The sequence below is a fragment of the Bombina bombina genome, chromosome 4 (assembly GCF_027579735.1).
Source record: "Bombina bombina isolate aBomBom1 chromosome 4, aBomBom1.pri, whole genome shotgun sequence".
Taxonomy (NCBI): domain Eukaryota; kingdom Metazoa; phylum Chordata; class Amphibia; order Anura; family Bombinatoridae; genus Bombina; species Bombina bombina.
The window spans coordinates 1,036,471,993-1,036,487,008 of record NC_069502.1 but is presented as its reverse complement, the minus strand read 5'-3'; the positions used below and the strand labels follow the sequence as shown (position 1 = coordinate 1,036,487,008).

The 15,016-nt window shown below is 36.5% G+C and overlaps 1 protein-coding gene across 3 annotated transcripts in view; it reads right to left on the bottom strand.

Annotated features, from left to right (window-relative positions):
• Positions 1-15,016, bottom strand: part of LOC128657744 (molecular chaperone MKKS) — a 189,536-nt gene that overhangs the window by 144,347 nt on the left and 30,173 nt on the right. For all 3 annotated transcript variants that reach the window (XM_053712152.1, XM_053712151.1, XM_053712153.1), the window contains one exon: positions 6,588-7,925. In XM_053712152.1, the coding sequence (XP_053568127.1) occupies positions 6,588-7,578 (991 nt within the window). In that variant the 5' untranslated portion in view covers positions 7,579-7,925. The remainder of the gene's footprint in view (positions 1-6,587; positions 7,926-15,016) is intronic.

Here is a 15,016-nt window from a genome sequence, read left to right as displayed (position 1 = left end):
ATTTTTAACTAACACATAATCAAGCATTTTATGTAACCAACTCAATAGTGTTTTATGTCCGTTTAACAGAGAAACAGATTTTGACAACAGATAAGAACCACAGACCCAACAAGTCTGCCCAAAATGTTCTAAAAGTGTTATTTAGTTTGTAGGAAAAGCCTTTTGCTTATACCAGGCTTTCTTGAAGTCCCCAACAGTGTTTGTCCTTACCACCTATAATGGAAGCCCATGAATCAACCCACCCTTTCTGTGAAGAAGTAATTCTGCAAATTACTCCTGAACCTATTACCCTGGAGCTTGAGATCATGACCTCTTGTTCTGGAATTGCTCTTTTTCTGAAATGTACTCACAACCTCAGCTTTACTAAGACCCTTAATATAGTTGAACTTTTCTATCATATCACCTTTTTCCCTTTTCTGAACACATTGGGTGAGTTAATAATGAGGCATATATATGCAGCAAATACATACAGAAAGAGAAGCACTCTCTCGGAAACAACAAGTAGCTTGTTCTGTGGAGATTTACCACCTGGGAGCAGCTTCTTTTAGCCCAATAGCGCTTTTCACAAAAAAGAACTTTCCTGAAGTACATCAATCTGATTCCACCTAACAAGGTCAGTCCAGCCTCGAAACACAAGACAATCCTTCTCTAAACAAAGAACATGGCAACCCCAATCGTTTTGGCCTACTTTGGGCCTCGTCAAAAATGTGCAGCCATATTTCTCTAAGCACAGGAGTCCACATCTGGTTTCCCCATGGTCATATTACAAATATCTGCTCCCAATAGTGCATTGCTGTTCCTGAGCATACCCGGGTATGCTTTTCAGCAAAGGATACCAAAAGAAAGAAGCAAATCAGGTAATAGAAGTAAATTGGAAAGTTGTTTGGAATTGCTTGATCTATCTGAACCATGAAAGTTTCATTTTCATTTTACTGTCCTGATATCAGAGGGAATAGGGTTTTTGTTTTTAAGTAACAACTACCCACTAAGACAAAAAAAAAAAAAAAAAACAATGCAAAGTGGCCTTATTTTCTGTAATTTAATTATTTTGACTAGTATAAAACAAATATAATAATAGATAATAATCTGCTACTCAAAACTGCCATGGACATACTAGACATTTTTAGACGACTATCACCACTTTGGACAAATACTCTTAAAAAGGGTAAACTACTTGCTTCTATTTTTAGTAAAAAGCATCATACATTTAAAAAAACAGACTGTCATTTATCAACATTTCAACATTTGAACTTGTATCTGATCCAACATTGCCACCTAGTGGCCATAACATGTAAAGGGTTTTTTTAAGGCAATTTTTTACATTAAAGGGACTGTAAACCTTGTTTAATTAAATTCATGTATTATCCAATTATAAACTAATATTGCATTTATTATTGTTATGCAGAGAAAAAGCTTAGTGGAAGCATTAAACACACTTATAATATCTTCTTCCGAAATAGCCTATTCTGTCCGCCTTGCTAAAAAAACATTTTTTTATATACTTACCGTCATAGCCCCTGCAGCCAACAGCCGATCGAACGTCCGTCTTCTCCTTTCTTCACAGCGCGCGTTCCCTCTTGACGTGCGTCTGCGCATGCGCACTGCAATCCTACTTGTTCTCTATACAGAATCGCAATGCTTCGCAGTGCATTGCAAATTAATCAGTTTAACCAGACCTGAGCTATCGAGCAGATTTCAAAGGAACGAGATCTTCCGGTCTATAAATCAGTCCAGATTGGAATACATAGAAAGAACTGTTTGCAGAAAAATGCAAGGGAAGTCTGTGTTGTGTGATTATTTTATTAGGTTTATAATGCTGTTTAGCAAATGTTTTTGTTCATTTAACTTAGTTTAATTATTTATTCTGTGTTGTGTGATTATTTTATTAGGTTTATAATTAGCATTTAAAGTCTTCATTTCAAAGCTTTAAAAATAATGTATTGGGTGTTACTTTTTTTTAATTTTGAGAGGGGCCTGGAACCTACCTCCCTCACTTCCCATTGACTTACATTATAAACTGGGTTTCAATTTACAACCATTCCTTCTGGAACCTAACCCCGGCGTAAACCGAGGGCTACCTGTATACCAAGAAACAGGGACATGTAATCATATATATTACATGGGTTGATTCACATGTAAAGAAAATTTTAATTTTATATTTATACACCCTTCTTGGGTAATTAAAGGTATCACCCATATTCATGGAATGGAAGCTCATGCAACCCATACATGGTAAACATCCTAGCTGCTTTTTTGTCAGATCGGTTTGTTATATTTTTTTACCTGAGCCAACATCTGTTTTTACTAATTAGTCTCTTTGGTTATTAACCCTTCTAAAGGCCGTCATTGGTTGCTCTTGGAAGGCCTCTATGTCTCCATTACAGTCCCTCAATACATGCCAATATTTCTTAATAATCTTAGAAATCTTAGCACTATATGGGCTGTATTGGGACACAAAGAACATCCAAAATCTTTTATTTTGTTAATTTACTTGTCTTAGTTTGTTGGGGGGTATGTTTTATATGTTCCACATGTTTCTGGATTAAGTTAGGAGGATATACTCTATGAATGAATGTCTGTTTAATTTCTCCAATTCTTGTTTCTAGAAGGGACTGTCCAGATACACATTTATTGCACTCTTAAAAATTGGCTACCTGGCAAAGACTCAACCAAACCTCTAGGATGAAAACTGTTGCAATGAAAGAGAGAATTTATGTCTGTATCCTGGGTATATAAATCAAAAGCCAGACCATTATCTTTTTTTTATAAATTCTTGTGTCTAAGAATGCTACAGGTACCTCACTATATGTAAGGGAAAACTCAGAGCCAGTTACTGAAGTATTAAGTTCTGTTACAAAATTCACCAGGGGTCTCACTTCTCCCACCATATGCCAAACACGTCATCAATATAGAGCCACCATATGGCACCATACTCTTTAAACAAACTTTCATATACTTTTCTTTAATATATATCATATTAAAGTTGGCATTTGACGAGGCAACATTTGATCCCATGGCTGTCCCCTTCACCTGGATAAACCAATCATAATAGAACAAAAAATTGTTCCAGTACAGAATCATTCTCAGAAGGTCTCGATAAATTAATCTGTAATCCTGAATATCCCAATCTACTACTAATATTTTTTTTAATAATCCCAATACCCGTTTATGTTGTAAGCAAGTGTATAAACTTTTAACGTCTAAAGTGAATAAAATATATTTGGATAAGGGAAGATATACATCTTTAAATTTTTCAAGAAATCATTGGTATCTTTAATATAAGGAGTCAATCTTGGTCACTTTAGCTTGCAGTAATTTATAAAGGAATATTGATATATTGGTAAACACAGAGTTAGCACTTGATACTGTAGGCCTCCCTGGAGGGGTTGTAAGATTTTTTAAGAATTTTTGGTGTAGTATAAAATAACTGAATTCTCAGGGAATCATTAGTCAGAAAATCTACTTGTTGTTTTATCTTTAATGCCATTATTAAATTTTAATAAAAATGGCATGAATCTCTTTTGAATTTTAAACGTAGGGTTACCTTGCAATTTTCTATCCCATGTCTGCTCCTTTTAATATGATGTCATTAGTTCTTTCTTTTATTTTTTATGGACAAATATTCTTGTTTATACATGTTAAAGAATTTGATAACAACATGTTTTTTCCTCACGTTAGGTTACAATCTATGGAGACATAGATGCTTTCCAAGAGCAACCAATTATGGCCTTTAGAAGGGTTAAGAACCTAAGAGACAAATTAGTAAAAACAGATGTTGGCTCAGGTAATAATATACAACAAACCTATTTTACTAAGAAGCAGCTAGGATGTTACCCATGTATAGGTTGCATGAGCTGCCATTCCATGATTAAGGGTGATACCTTTATTCATATAAAATTAAAACGGTCTTTACACATGAATCAACCCATGTAATATATATATATATATATATATATATATATATATATATATATATATATATATATATATATATATATATATATATAGTTACACGTCCCTGTGCCTTGGTTTAATATAGCTGAAACGACTCATAAAATCTGTGAAAGTCTCAGCCAATATTGGTCCAATATTAGGTGTGGGGAGCATCAGCGTCTTTCCATTTAATAGAAAAAGGCCACCAAATTAGCCACTTACGATGGTGTGTCATAAATCAAATTCAACCACTTAGAGATGGGGGTGATAGAGAAAGATTGCAGAAACAAAGGGAACTTTTCTGGATATATGAATTAGACACTATGTCACCTAAGGGACTTAATATAGACGTTGATTGCTCTGTTTTCCTGTGATTGATGTATATTATGAAAGCTAATTTGGATTATGGATAAAAACAACTATTCAGGCTATTTGATAAGTGCACTGTGTATATAGGTTCTTGCTTCAACTTTATTAGACTGTAATTATCTTTAATATGAAAAGTTGCCTTTAATGTAAAAAATGCCTTTAAGAAAATACTTTACATGTTGTGGCCACTAGGTGGAATTGTTGAATCAGATACAAGTTAAATGTTGATAAATGGCAGTCTATGTTTTTAAATGTATGATGCTTTGTGTTATAAATAGAAGCAAGCAGCTTCAACTAATTTATGCATGATTAAGGGCTGAAAGGCCCAAAATGTTGCATGTCTTTTAAACTGTCCAAATAAAGTAGTGATTTTAAGAAAAGGTGTTGTGAACACTCTGTAAAGGTTTATCCTTGTTTAGTGTTCGTAAAAACATCTACATGCTGCAATAAATATCAGTGACATTACATTTTATTTTCATAGAAATATAATTTTTACTTTAGTGAAAGCAGACAAAACCTCATATGGGTTTGCAGTTTTTAAATTCAGGTGTATTGTGTAACCCCTTTCCATTCTAAACCTTGCCTACACACTTGAATAAGAGATTACAAAGTGAAAAGGAAAATGTTTAACTATCAAGAATGCAATACATTAACCAACCATAACATTGCGTTGGAAAAATCTCAGTAATTTTTAACTGATTTTGTATACTAGACAGTTAAAGGCACATTAAACTTGATTATTTTTCTTTTCATTAATTTGTTTGATCATTAAAAAATCTACTAATTCCTGTCACATTTCTCAAAGTGCAAAAATAATCGTATTATTTACCTGTAAATAACCAATCTGTACTGGTCCTCAGGCTGCCTATCTAATGTAACATTTTTTCCCATTTTCAACAATGCCGGTGCCTAGCCTAATGATAGTGATCTCTAAAGAGCCATAGACTATAATAGAGTACGTTCATTCAGTTTCTCACTGCACAGCTTTCCTGATGACATAGTGCACATGCAGACTAAACTGGACCTCCCCCAGTTGCTACAGATCTATAGCATCTATTGTGCCTAGTACAACTAGTCTGATTGACAGGAATGTGAGTGTGCTCAGACAGATGAAAGAGCAGCATAATTTTATTGACTATCGGATTGGAGAAGAAAAAAATACACTCAGTTTGGGGCGGGCAGGGGGATCAGAACAGCGGTATGTAAAAAAAAATAATACAGAGCTAGCAGAATGTGATATATTTAATATTGAGTTAAAGGGGCATTAAACTACCGAGCACAACTACAAAAGAAGTATGTTATTGTATTTCATCCTGTTCCTGCAGCTCTTTACAAAACACTTCTGTTTTAATAGCTTAAAAGGTGCCAGATACTGAAGCTCCGCTTCTTTGTACTGGGGGCTGCCATCTTGGAGCTCAGGTATTCTCACAGCCTGTGACAGAAGAAGTGCACACTCACAGATCAGTAATTAGTGTACACTTTTTGTTTGCATCTGTATAATGTGCTTCGGGTTAGTGTGCATCATACATCATGTGAGCTTTATATTTTTGCATTTTTTTTACACAGTTTTACAGTTACACAATATAGACTTTAAAAAACACCTAACGATAATAAAGAGCAATGCAATCACAGCAAAAAACGAAAAGCTCCTGCTTTGTATTATGCACCCTAACCTGAAGCACATTATACAGGTGTATGAAACGGGCAATATTACTGATCTGTGAGTGTGCACAGCTTTTGTCACAGGCTGTGAAAATACCTGAGCTCCAAGATGGCAGCCCCTGGTACAAAGATTTTTTTTTTTTTTAAGTTTCATTAGTTGTTTAAATAGTGACAAAATAAGTGTAATGTTTCAGTGTCTATTAAACAGTGGGAGCTGTCATGTTGTAACTTAGGTTACTTTCTCTGCTTTGGCCAATTAGGGACAGTTATAAATAGGTCACTAGAGTGTGCAGCCAATGGCTGTGTGGAATATAGCCGTGTTCTGCACTTCCATTTCTAACAGGAACTGAAAAGTTTACAACTTCAGAATGGAATTACAGGAAATGGGACAAAAAAAAATGAAAGTATATTACAGAGGTTTCTTTTTATAAATACGATGTATCACTTTATATTAATCTCAAAGCGTTTAATGTCCCTTTAAGTAACACTTTTTCCAAAATAAATGTATAGATTTAAAGATCAGAATAAAACTGCACAGATTATAACTATTAAATGATAAAACATTGTTTTGCAAGATAAAACAATTACGTATATACAGTCATAAATCGGATAATTAAATTTACCTGTCATTTGACTCAGGGGTTCCATAACTGCTGCTCCTAATCTATCCACTGCAAAGACATCCTGTTCTTTAAGATATTGTTTTAGGGCTGGATGGATAACTTTTTGGCACAAAAGAAGCATTACATGATCATCCACTAGCTGTTTTCCCAAAGCAAACAGCTGATCCAACATAACAATGTCAGGGTTTACACTATCAAAGACATCCAAAGTTCCTTCTCCAGTTTCACAAAAGTCTCCAGATAAAGAAATAGAAAATAAGGCAACTTTAAGGGGTTTAGTGGTTAACTGAGTAGATAGTAATGCTCGAGTCAAATAATAATCTGACATTTCAATAAGGAGTCCAGAAACAACTGAAGATCCCATTACATCCTCCCCTTCAACAGGAACTATAATGCTCTTACCTAAAGTAACACTTGACCCTACATCATTTGGAACTGTCAGAAGAAAGGCTTTTACAGCCAAGGTACTGATGTAATTTGCTTCATTTGCAGTAAGCATACATGCAGGCTTACTAGAGACTACAGAGTAAGCAACACTAAGTAATGACTTGCTGTTGCTGAAATCTACTGCCATTTTGCAGGCACAATCCTCAGACTTCAAATAAGTAATACATAGATTTAAAATATGCTTGGTCAATCTTATTATTGTATGGGGAGAAATATTTAAATTTGTGAACTGATCAATCAAGTTGCAGCACAAATTGGCAGCAAAAAGGCCACAATCACTAAAAGTAGATATGTGATTGCAGATAGAAGCAGCTATTAGCTTTACAGCTGGATGACGGACAGAAAAGCCACTAAGCAAGGCATGTGACTGTGATGTAGTAGTGACACATCCTCCTATACCATTGTGAAGCTGTTTCAGCCGACCAAATGGACCATAACAAGACTTTACAATTGCATGTAAAACACTCAGGGATTCTCTAAATGTATCATTCAATAAAGGCCCTGAAGTACAAAGTGAAGGTTTCTTAGGTTCAAACCTTGACATTTTTAGCCTTATGACAACTTCAAAGAAAATAACTTGAGTTCTAATTATTTCATTTGTAATTAAATTTTATTGATGGGAAAAATCATGTAAAATCTAACAATTGAGATGCAATGGGATGGGATTCTGGTAAAAAGAAATAAAAGTTTGTATAAGTCGAGTAGGCTGTTCATTCATTTTTAACTTCTTTCGGCTCTAGAGTTGTTTTTGCAGAACTTTTGGCCACTTTCTGAATAAAATATGTTCCAAAGTGAAAGCCCAAAAATGACACTCCAGCCACCAAGAGCAAGTTCTTTCTGAACCACGATTTCTTTCGCATCCTTTCTTCTTTATAGAAGTAAAATAAATACCTAGAAGAAAAAAAAAAAGTATTTATGCGCTACAGATTTTTGCAGCACTATACAAATAAATGATAATAAACATAATAATCCTTTAATTACCTGTCATAGGAATCTAAACTAATATTTCACCAAAACGTTTGCTATGAACAGGTAATAAATATTGTAAATAGATTAATTTTTGTGATTTGTAGAACAAGTTTCAGAGGTTCATTATCAAAAGGATTGCAAAAAAGATCACAAAAGTTAGCAAATCTGAGCAAACATTTTAAGCAAAATATGTAGTATGAGACATAATAGGAAAATTCACTAAAGCTCACTATCTCTACCACTCAGAACCATTTCATCCCTTCTTATTCTAGGTCTCCTCATCATTATAATCTTATTTAATCAATGTTCTAACATTTTGTTATATACACACACACTGTATGTTATATACACACAGGTGGTCCTCTGTTTACAACGGTTCAATTTGCACCGTTTCAGAATAACAACCTTTTTTTTCAGTCATGTGACTGCTATTGAAAAGCATTGAGAAGCAGTGCATTGATTAAAATAGCCAGTAGGTGGAGCTGTCCGCTTGTGTTGCAGCAAAGATATGCAAGTCAAGCAAGCTGAAATTAATCAGTTTAAACAGACCTGAGCTATCGAGCAGCTTGCAAAGGAACAAGATCTTCATGTCTATAAATCAGTCCAGATTGGAATGCATAGAAAGAACTGTTTGCAGAAAAATGCAAGTAAAGCCTGTGTTGTGTGATTATATTATTAGGTTTATAATGCTGTTTAGCAAATGTTTTTGTTCATTTAACTTAGTTTAATTATATATTCTGTGTTGTGTAATTATTTTATTAGGTTTATAATGCTGATTAGCATTTAAAGTCTTCATTTCAAAGCTTTAAAAAACAGAATTTATGCTTACCTGATAAATTACTTTCTCTTGTGGTGTATCCAGTCCACGGATTCATCCTTTACTTGTGGGATATTCTCCTTCCTAACAGGAAGTGGCAAAGAGAGCACACAGCAGAGCTGTCCATATAGCTCCCCCTCTAGCTCCACCCCCCAGTCATTCGACCGGAGGTTAGGAAGAAAAAGGAGAAACCATAGGGTGCAGTGGTGACTGTAGTTTAAACAAAAAAATCTACCTGACTTAATAGCCAGGGCGGGCCATGGACTGGATACACCACAAGAGAAAGTAATTTATCAGGTAAGCATAAATTCTGTTTTCTCTTGTAAGGTGTATCCAGTCCACGGATTCATCCTTTACTTACCAATACCAAAGCTTTAGGACACGGATGAAGGGAGGGAACAAGACAGGTACCTTAAACGGAAGGCACCACTGCTTGTAAAACCTTTCTCCCAAAAATAGCCTCTGAAGAAGCAAAAGTATTGAATTTGTAAAATTTGGAAAAAGTATGCAGCGAAGACCAAGTCGCTGCCTTACAAATCTGTTCAACAAAAGCCTTATTTTTAAAAGCCCATGTGGAAGCCACTGCTCTGGTAGAATGAGCAGTAATTGTTTCAGGAGGCTGCTGGCCAGCAGACTCATAGGCCAGACGGATGATGCTTTTCAGCCAAAAGGAAAGAGAGGTAGCAGTCACCTTCTGACCTCTCCTCTTACCAGAATAGATGACAAACAATGAAGTTGTTTGTCTGAAATCCTTAGTTGCTTGTAAATAGAACTTTAAAGCACGAACCACATCAAGATTGTGTAACAGACGTTCCTTCTTCGAAGAAGGATTAGGACACAGAGAAGGAACAACAATGTCCTGATTAATATTCTTATTAGACACAACCTTAGGAAGAAAACCGGGTTTGGTACGCAAAACTACCTTATCTGCGTGGAACACCAAATAAGGTGAGTCACACTGCAAAGCAGATAACTCTGAAACTCTTCGAGCAGAAGAGATAGCTACCAAAAACAAAACTTTCCAAGATAAAAGTTTAATATCTATGGAATGTAAAGGTTCAAACGGAACCCCTTGCAGAACTGAAAGAACTAAATTCAGACTCCATGGCGGAGCCACAGGTCTATAAACAGGCTTGATTCTGACTAAAGCCTGACTAAACGCTTGAACGTCTGGTACCTCTGCCAGACGTCTGTGTAAAAGAATAGACAAAGCAGATATCTGTCCTTTTAAGGAACTAGCTGATAATCCTTTATCCAATCCTTCTTGGAGAAAGGACAATATCCTGGGAATCCTAATCTTACTCCATGAGTAACCCTTGGATTCGCACCAACAAAGATATTTTCGCCAAATCTTATGGTAGATTTCCCTGGTGACAGGCTTTCTAGCCTGAATCAGGGTATCGATAACCGACTCAGAGAAACCACGCTTAGATAGAATTAGGCGTTCAATCTCCAAGCAGTCAGACGCAGAGAAATTAGATTTGGATGTTTGAAAGGACCTTGAAGTGGAAGGTCCTGCCTCATTGGCAGAGTCCATGTTGGAACGGATGACATGTCCACTAGGTCTGCATACCAAGTCCTGCGTGGCCACGCAGGCGCTATTAAAAGCACCGACGCCCTCTCCTGCTTGATTTTGGCAACCAGACGAGGAAGGAGAGGAAACGGTGGAAACACATAGGCCAGATTGAAGGACCAAGGCGCTGCTAGAGCATCTATCAACACCGCCTGGGGATCCCGGGACCTGGATCCGTAAAGAGGAAGTTTGGCATTCTGACGGGACGCCATCAGATCCAATTCTGGAGTGCCCCATAGCTGAATCAGCTGGGCAAATACCTCCGGGTGGAGTTCCCACTCCCCCGGATGAAAAGTCTGACGACTTAGAAAATACGCTTCCCAGTTGTCTACTCCTGGGATGTGAATTGCTGAGAGGTGACAAGAGTGATCCTCAGCCCACCTGATTATTTTGGTTACTTCCATCATTGCCAGGGGACTCCTTGTTCCCCCTTGATGGTTGATGTAAGCTACAGTTGTGATGTTGTCCGACTGAAATCTGATGAATTTAGCCGCAGCTAGCTGAGGCCATGCCTGAAGAGCGTTGAATATCGCCCTCAGTTCCAAAATGTTTATCGGGAGAAGAGCTTCTTCCCGAGACCATAAGCCCTGAGCTTTCAGGGAGTCCCAGGCAGCACCCCAGGAGTTATACTCCTAGGAGTTATAATATTAGCCATGTGGGTAACAACCCCTGAAAGAAACCCAAAGGGACCTTCTAAGTGTCTTAAAAACGATATTTATAAGTAAAAACCGTTTGCCATAAAAAAGTGTCAACCCATAAAATAGTGTCAACCAGCATAAATTAGCCCTGTCATGTAAGCTTGTAATTCCATACTTAGTCACTGAATAAAGCTTACCCTTCCCTCTTGGGGATCTTATCAGTCCTTTTCTAGCATTATCACAGTCTTGTCTAGAAATAAATGACTTAACATACCTTATTGCAGCCTAATCTGCAAACCGTTCCCCCCAACTGAAGTTTTCTTGTACTCCTCAGTCCTGTGTGGGAACAGCAGTGGATTTTAGTTACAACATGCTAAAATCATCTTCCTCTCTGCAGAAATCTTCATCCCTTTTCTGCTGGAGAGTAAATAGTACAAACCGGTACCATTTAAAAATAACAAACTTTTGCTTGTAGAACAAAAACTACAAATCTAACACCACATTCACTTTACCCTTCCGAGAGAGACCCTATTGCTTAGAGCCGGCAAAGAGAATGACTGGGGGGTGGAGCTAGAGGGGGAGCTATATGGACAGCTCTGCTGTGTGCTCTCTTTGCCACTTCCTGTTAGGAAGGAGAATATCCCACAAGTAAAGGATGAATCCGTGGACTGGATACACCTTACAAGAGAAATAATGTATTAGGTGTTACTTATGCCAATTTTGAGAGGGGCCTGGAACCTAACTCCCTCACTTCCCATTGACTTACATTATAAACTGGGTTTCAATTTACAACGGTTTCGATTTACAACCATTCATTCTGGAACATAACCCCGGCGTAAACTGAGGGATATATATATATATATATATATATATACACACACATATATATACATACACACACATACACGTTGATTGGAGTAGCCGTGTTAGTCCAGAGATTTAGATATCAAAATAACAAGAGTATTGCATTGAGCAATGATACTTTTTTTTTATTGGACCAACTATACATTTATAAGTTGACAAGCTTTCGGAAGAGTTCCTTCCTTTATCAAGTCTAAAGCAATAATGTATTGCTTTAGACTTGATAAAGGAAGGAACTCATCCGAAAGCTTGTCAACTTATAAATGTATAGTTAGTCCAATAAAAAAAGTATCATTGCTTAATGCAATACTCTTGTTATTTTGAGATATATATATATATATATATATATATATATATATATATATATATATATATATATATAACACACACACATTTGTTATGCACTCACTCCTTCAGTCATAGCTAATCCAGTGCCTCGGTGTCTCCTTAAAAGTCATGCATAAAGTTCTCCATATAAAAGGGCACTCACAGGACTTGAAAATGGAAAATATCTTTATTGCATATAATTCATCATAAAGTGTCAGTCGACGTTTCGGCTACAATTTTAGCCTTTTTCAAGACAATCAATATCGGTTAAAGAAACCTCTCGGCGTGTCCATGCGCCATTCCGTGAGGTAGTAGGAATACTATGTCACAGAATGGTGCATAGACACGCCGAGAGGTTTCTTTAACCGATATTGATTGTCTTAAAAAAGTCTAAAATTGTAGCCGAAACGTCGACTGACACTTTATGATGAATTATATGCAATAAAGATATTTTCCATTTTCAAGTCATGCGAGTGCCCTTTCATTTGGAGAAATATATATACACACACACAGTACTGTGCAGAAGTCTTAGGCCATCATAATATTTGATGTTTTAGCAAAGTATTAATGACCATACATATTTATTTGTTGGTCTCTTTATTAAGAAACAAAACAGGAAATAGAGGAAATATGTAGACAAAATATAAAAAAAACAACAAGTATTTAGTGTGACCTCCCTTGGCACTAAGCACATCTTGAACTCTTTGGGGGAGACTGTACTGAAGTTTTCTGAAGTAATCTTCTGCTATATTATACCAGGCTTCTTTCAGCACTTCCCAGAGTAATTCTTTAGATTTAGGTTGTCTTTTATTTCTTTCTCTGTCCAGCTGATCCCATACTGCCTCTATAATATTCAGGTCTTGACATGGAGGCCAGTCCATTACTGTCGGTGTTTTATCAGCTGTTTTTCTCTCCAAATACGTTTTCACTGCATTAGCAGTGTGCTTGGGATCGTTATGCTGAAAATTAAAACCATTTCCAATCAGGCGCTTTCCAGAAGGAATGACATGATGATTTAAAACCTGTCTGTATTTTTCAGCATTCATGATCCCATCAATTCGGACAATATCTCCACCATCACTGGCAGAAATGCAGCCCCAAACCAGGACAGACCCTCCACCATGTTTCACTGAAAGCCACAAAAAACTCAGTCTTCCATCTCTCTCCAACTCTTCTTCTCACATATTGTCGACAATTGGACCCAAAAATTTCAATCTTGGATTTGTCACTCCATAATTCTCTTTTTTACTGATCTTCATTCCAATCTTTGTGAGCTTTAGCATATATTAGCCTTTTCACCCTGTTCCCCTTCCGAAAAAGTGGTTTCTTGGCTGCTACCCTTCCACAAAGACCATTCATGATCAAGCTTCTTCAGACTGTAGTAGGGTCGACTTGGCAACCCGATGAAGCTGCCAGATGCTGAGCCAGGTCCTTGCGAGACTTCTTCCAGTCTCTCAAAGAAGTAACTCTGAGAAACTTCTCATCAGATTTTTAAAGTTTTCTTGACCTTCCAGTTCTTTTTTTGTCCTTGACCTCTCTTGATTATTTAAATTTCTTTATAACAGCTTGAATACCACATATCTTAAGTATCCAGTTTGCTTGCTGATTTCCCTTTGAGAGTGGCCTTGCTGATGCAAAAGTATGATTTTATGTCTGTCAAATTCTGTGATCTTTGGCATTTTGAATGGAATAATGTGATTGAAAGTTGGTTTTATTAGCAAGCTTCCAATAAATTAAACTCATACCACATGTGTATGTAATGCTCAAGCATGTCTTGCACAAACCTGGTGTAATAGACCTTTTTCACAGCAGTCATTTTGACATGAAATAGTAGGACAAATACAGGTGTCAGCAATGACATTAATTAGGGTTCCATTCCATTTAGGTTTACGAGAGCCAGGTTCTTGCTATTGCTCATGTGTAAGGGGAAGTCACACTAAATACTTGCCACTTTAGCCTATAGAAGCTGTTTTTTTCTGTTTTTGAATAAGGGATACAAATATCCTGTATTTTCTGGTTGAGTTCTGTTAGGTCTTAAATCGCCGGGGTACCACTTCATAATCTTCATAATAATAATCAGTATGTTACACTTAGCACTGGAATTGAGTATTTCACATTCAAGGCCTTGGAGAGCAAGAATCAGACATGCACACACAATGGAATCTAAGTCTGCTCTGGTTTATTCTTAGCAGGGGTGGATTATATATTACAAATCACATACATGTAACGACACAGAGGGTCTTCATACACGCCCCCTATTACAAATTAGGTAATACAACTTGACACAAAGTCCTTTGTATAAAACTGGAGACATTCATCCTTGAACAACAAGATAACATAGGAATGTGAAAATGCTCTTAGCTGCATGCTTACCTTAGTAATGAGATAAAGATGTTACTCGCCAATGAACAGATGTAATATATCAAAATACACAAAAAACCTAACAGTTCAATGTTGGTACAACAGTTCATAATTAGTTCATCATGGATTCTTAGATACAAGATGGCGGCACTTTGGTTATATATTCTAACAAGTTCTATTAAAGAGACTAAGAAATAATTAAATATATATGGTCATTATATCATTGCTAAAATAACAAAACTAATGGTGGCCTAAAACTTTTGCAAAGTACTGTATATGAACACATCAAGTGAGCCAGTATCTAGCCACTAATAACCAGCTAGCACTCAGTAATGCATTGTTACTCCTGAGTCTACCTAGTATGCTTTTCAACTAGGTATACCAGGAGAATGAAGCAATTTACATTACAGAAGTAAATAGGAAAATAGCTTAAGAT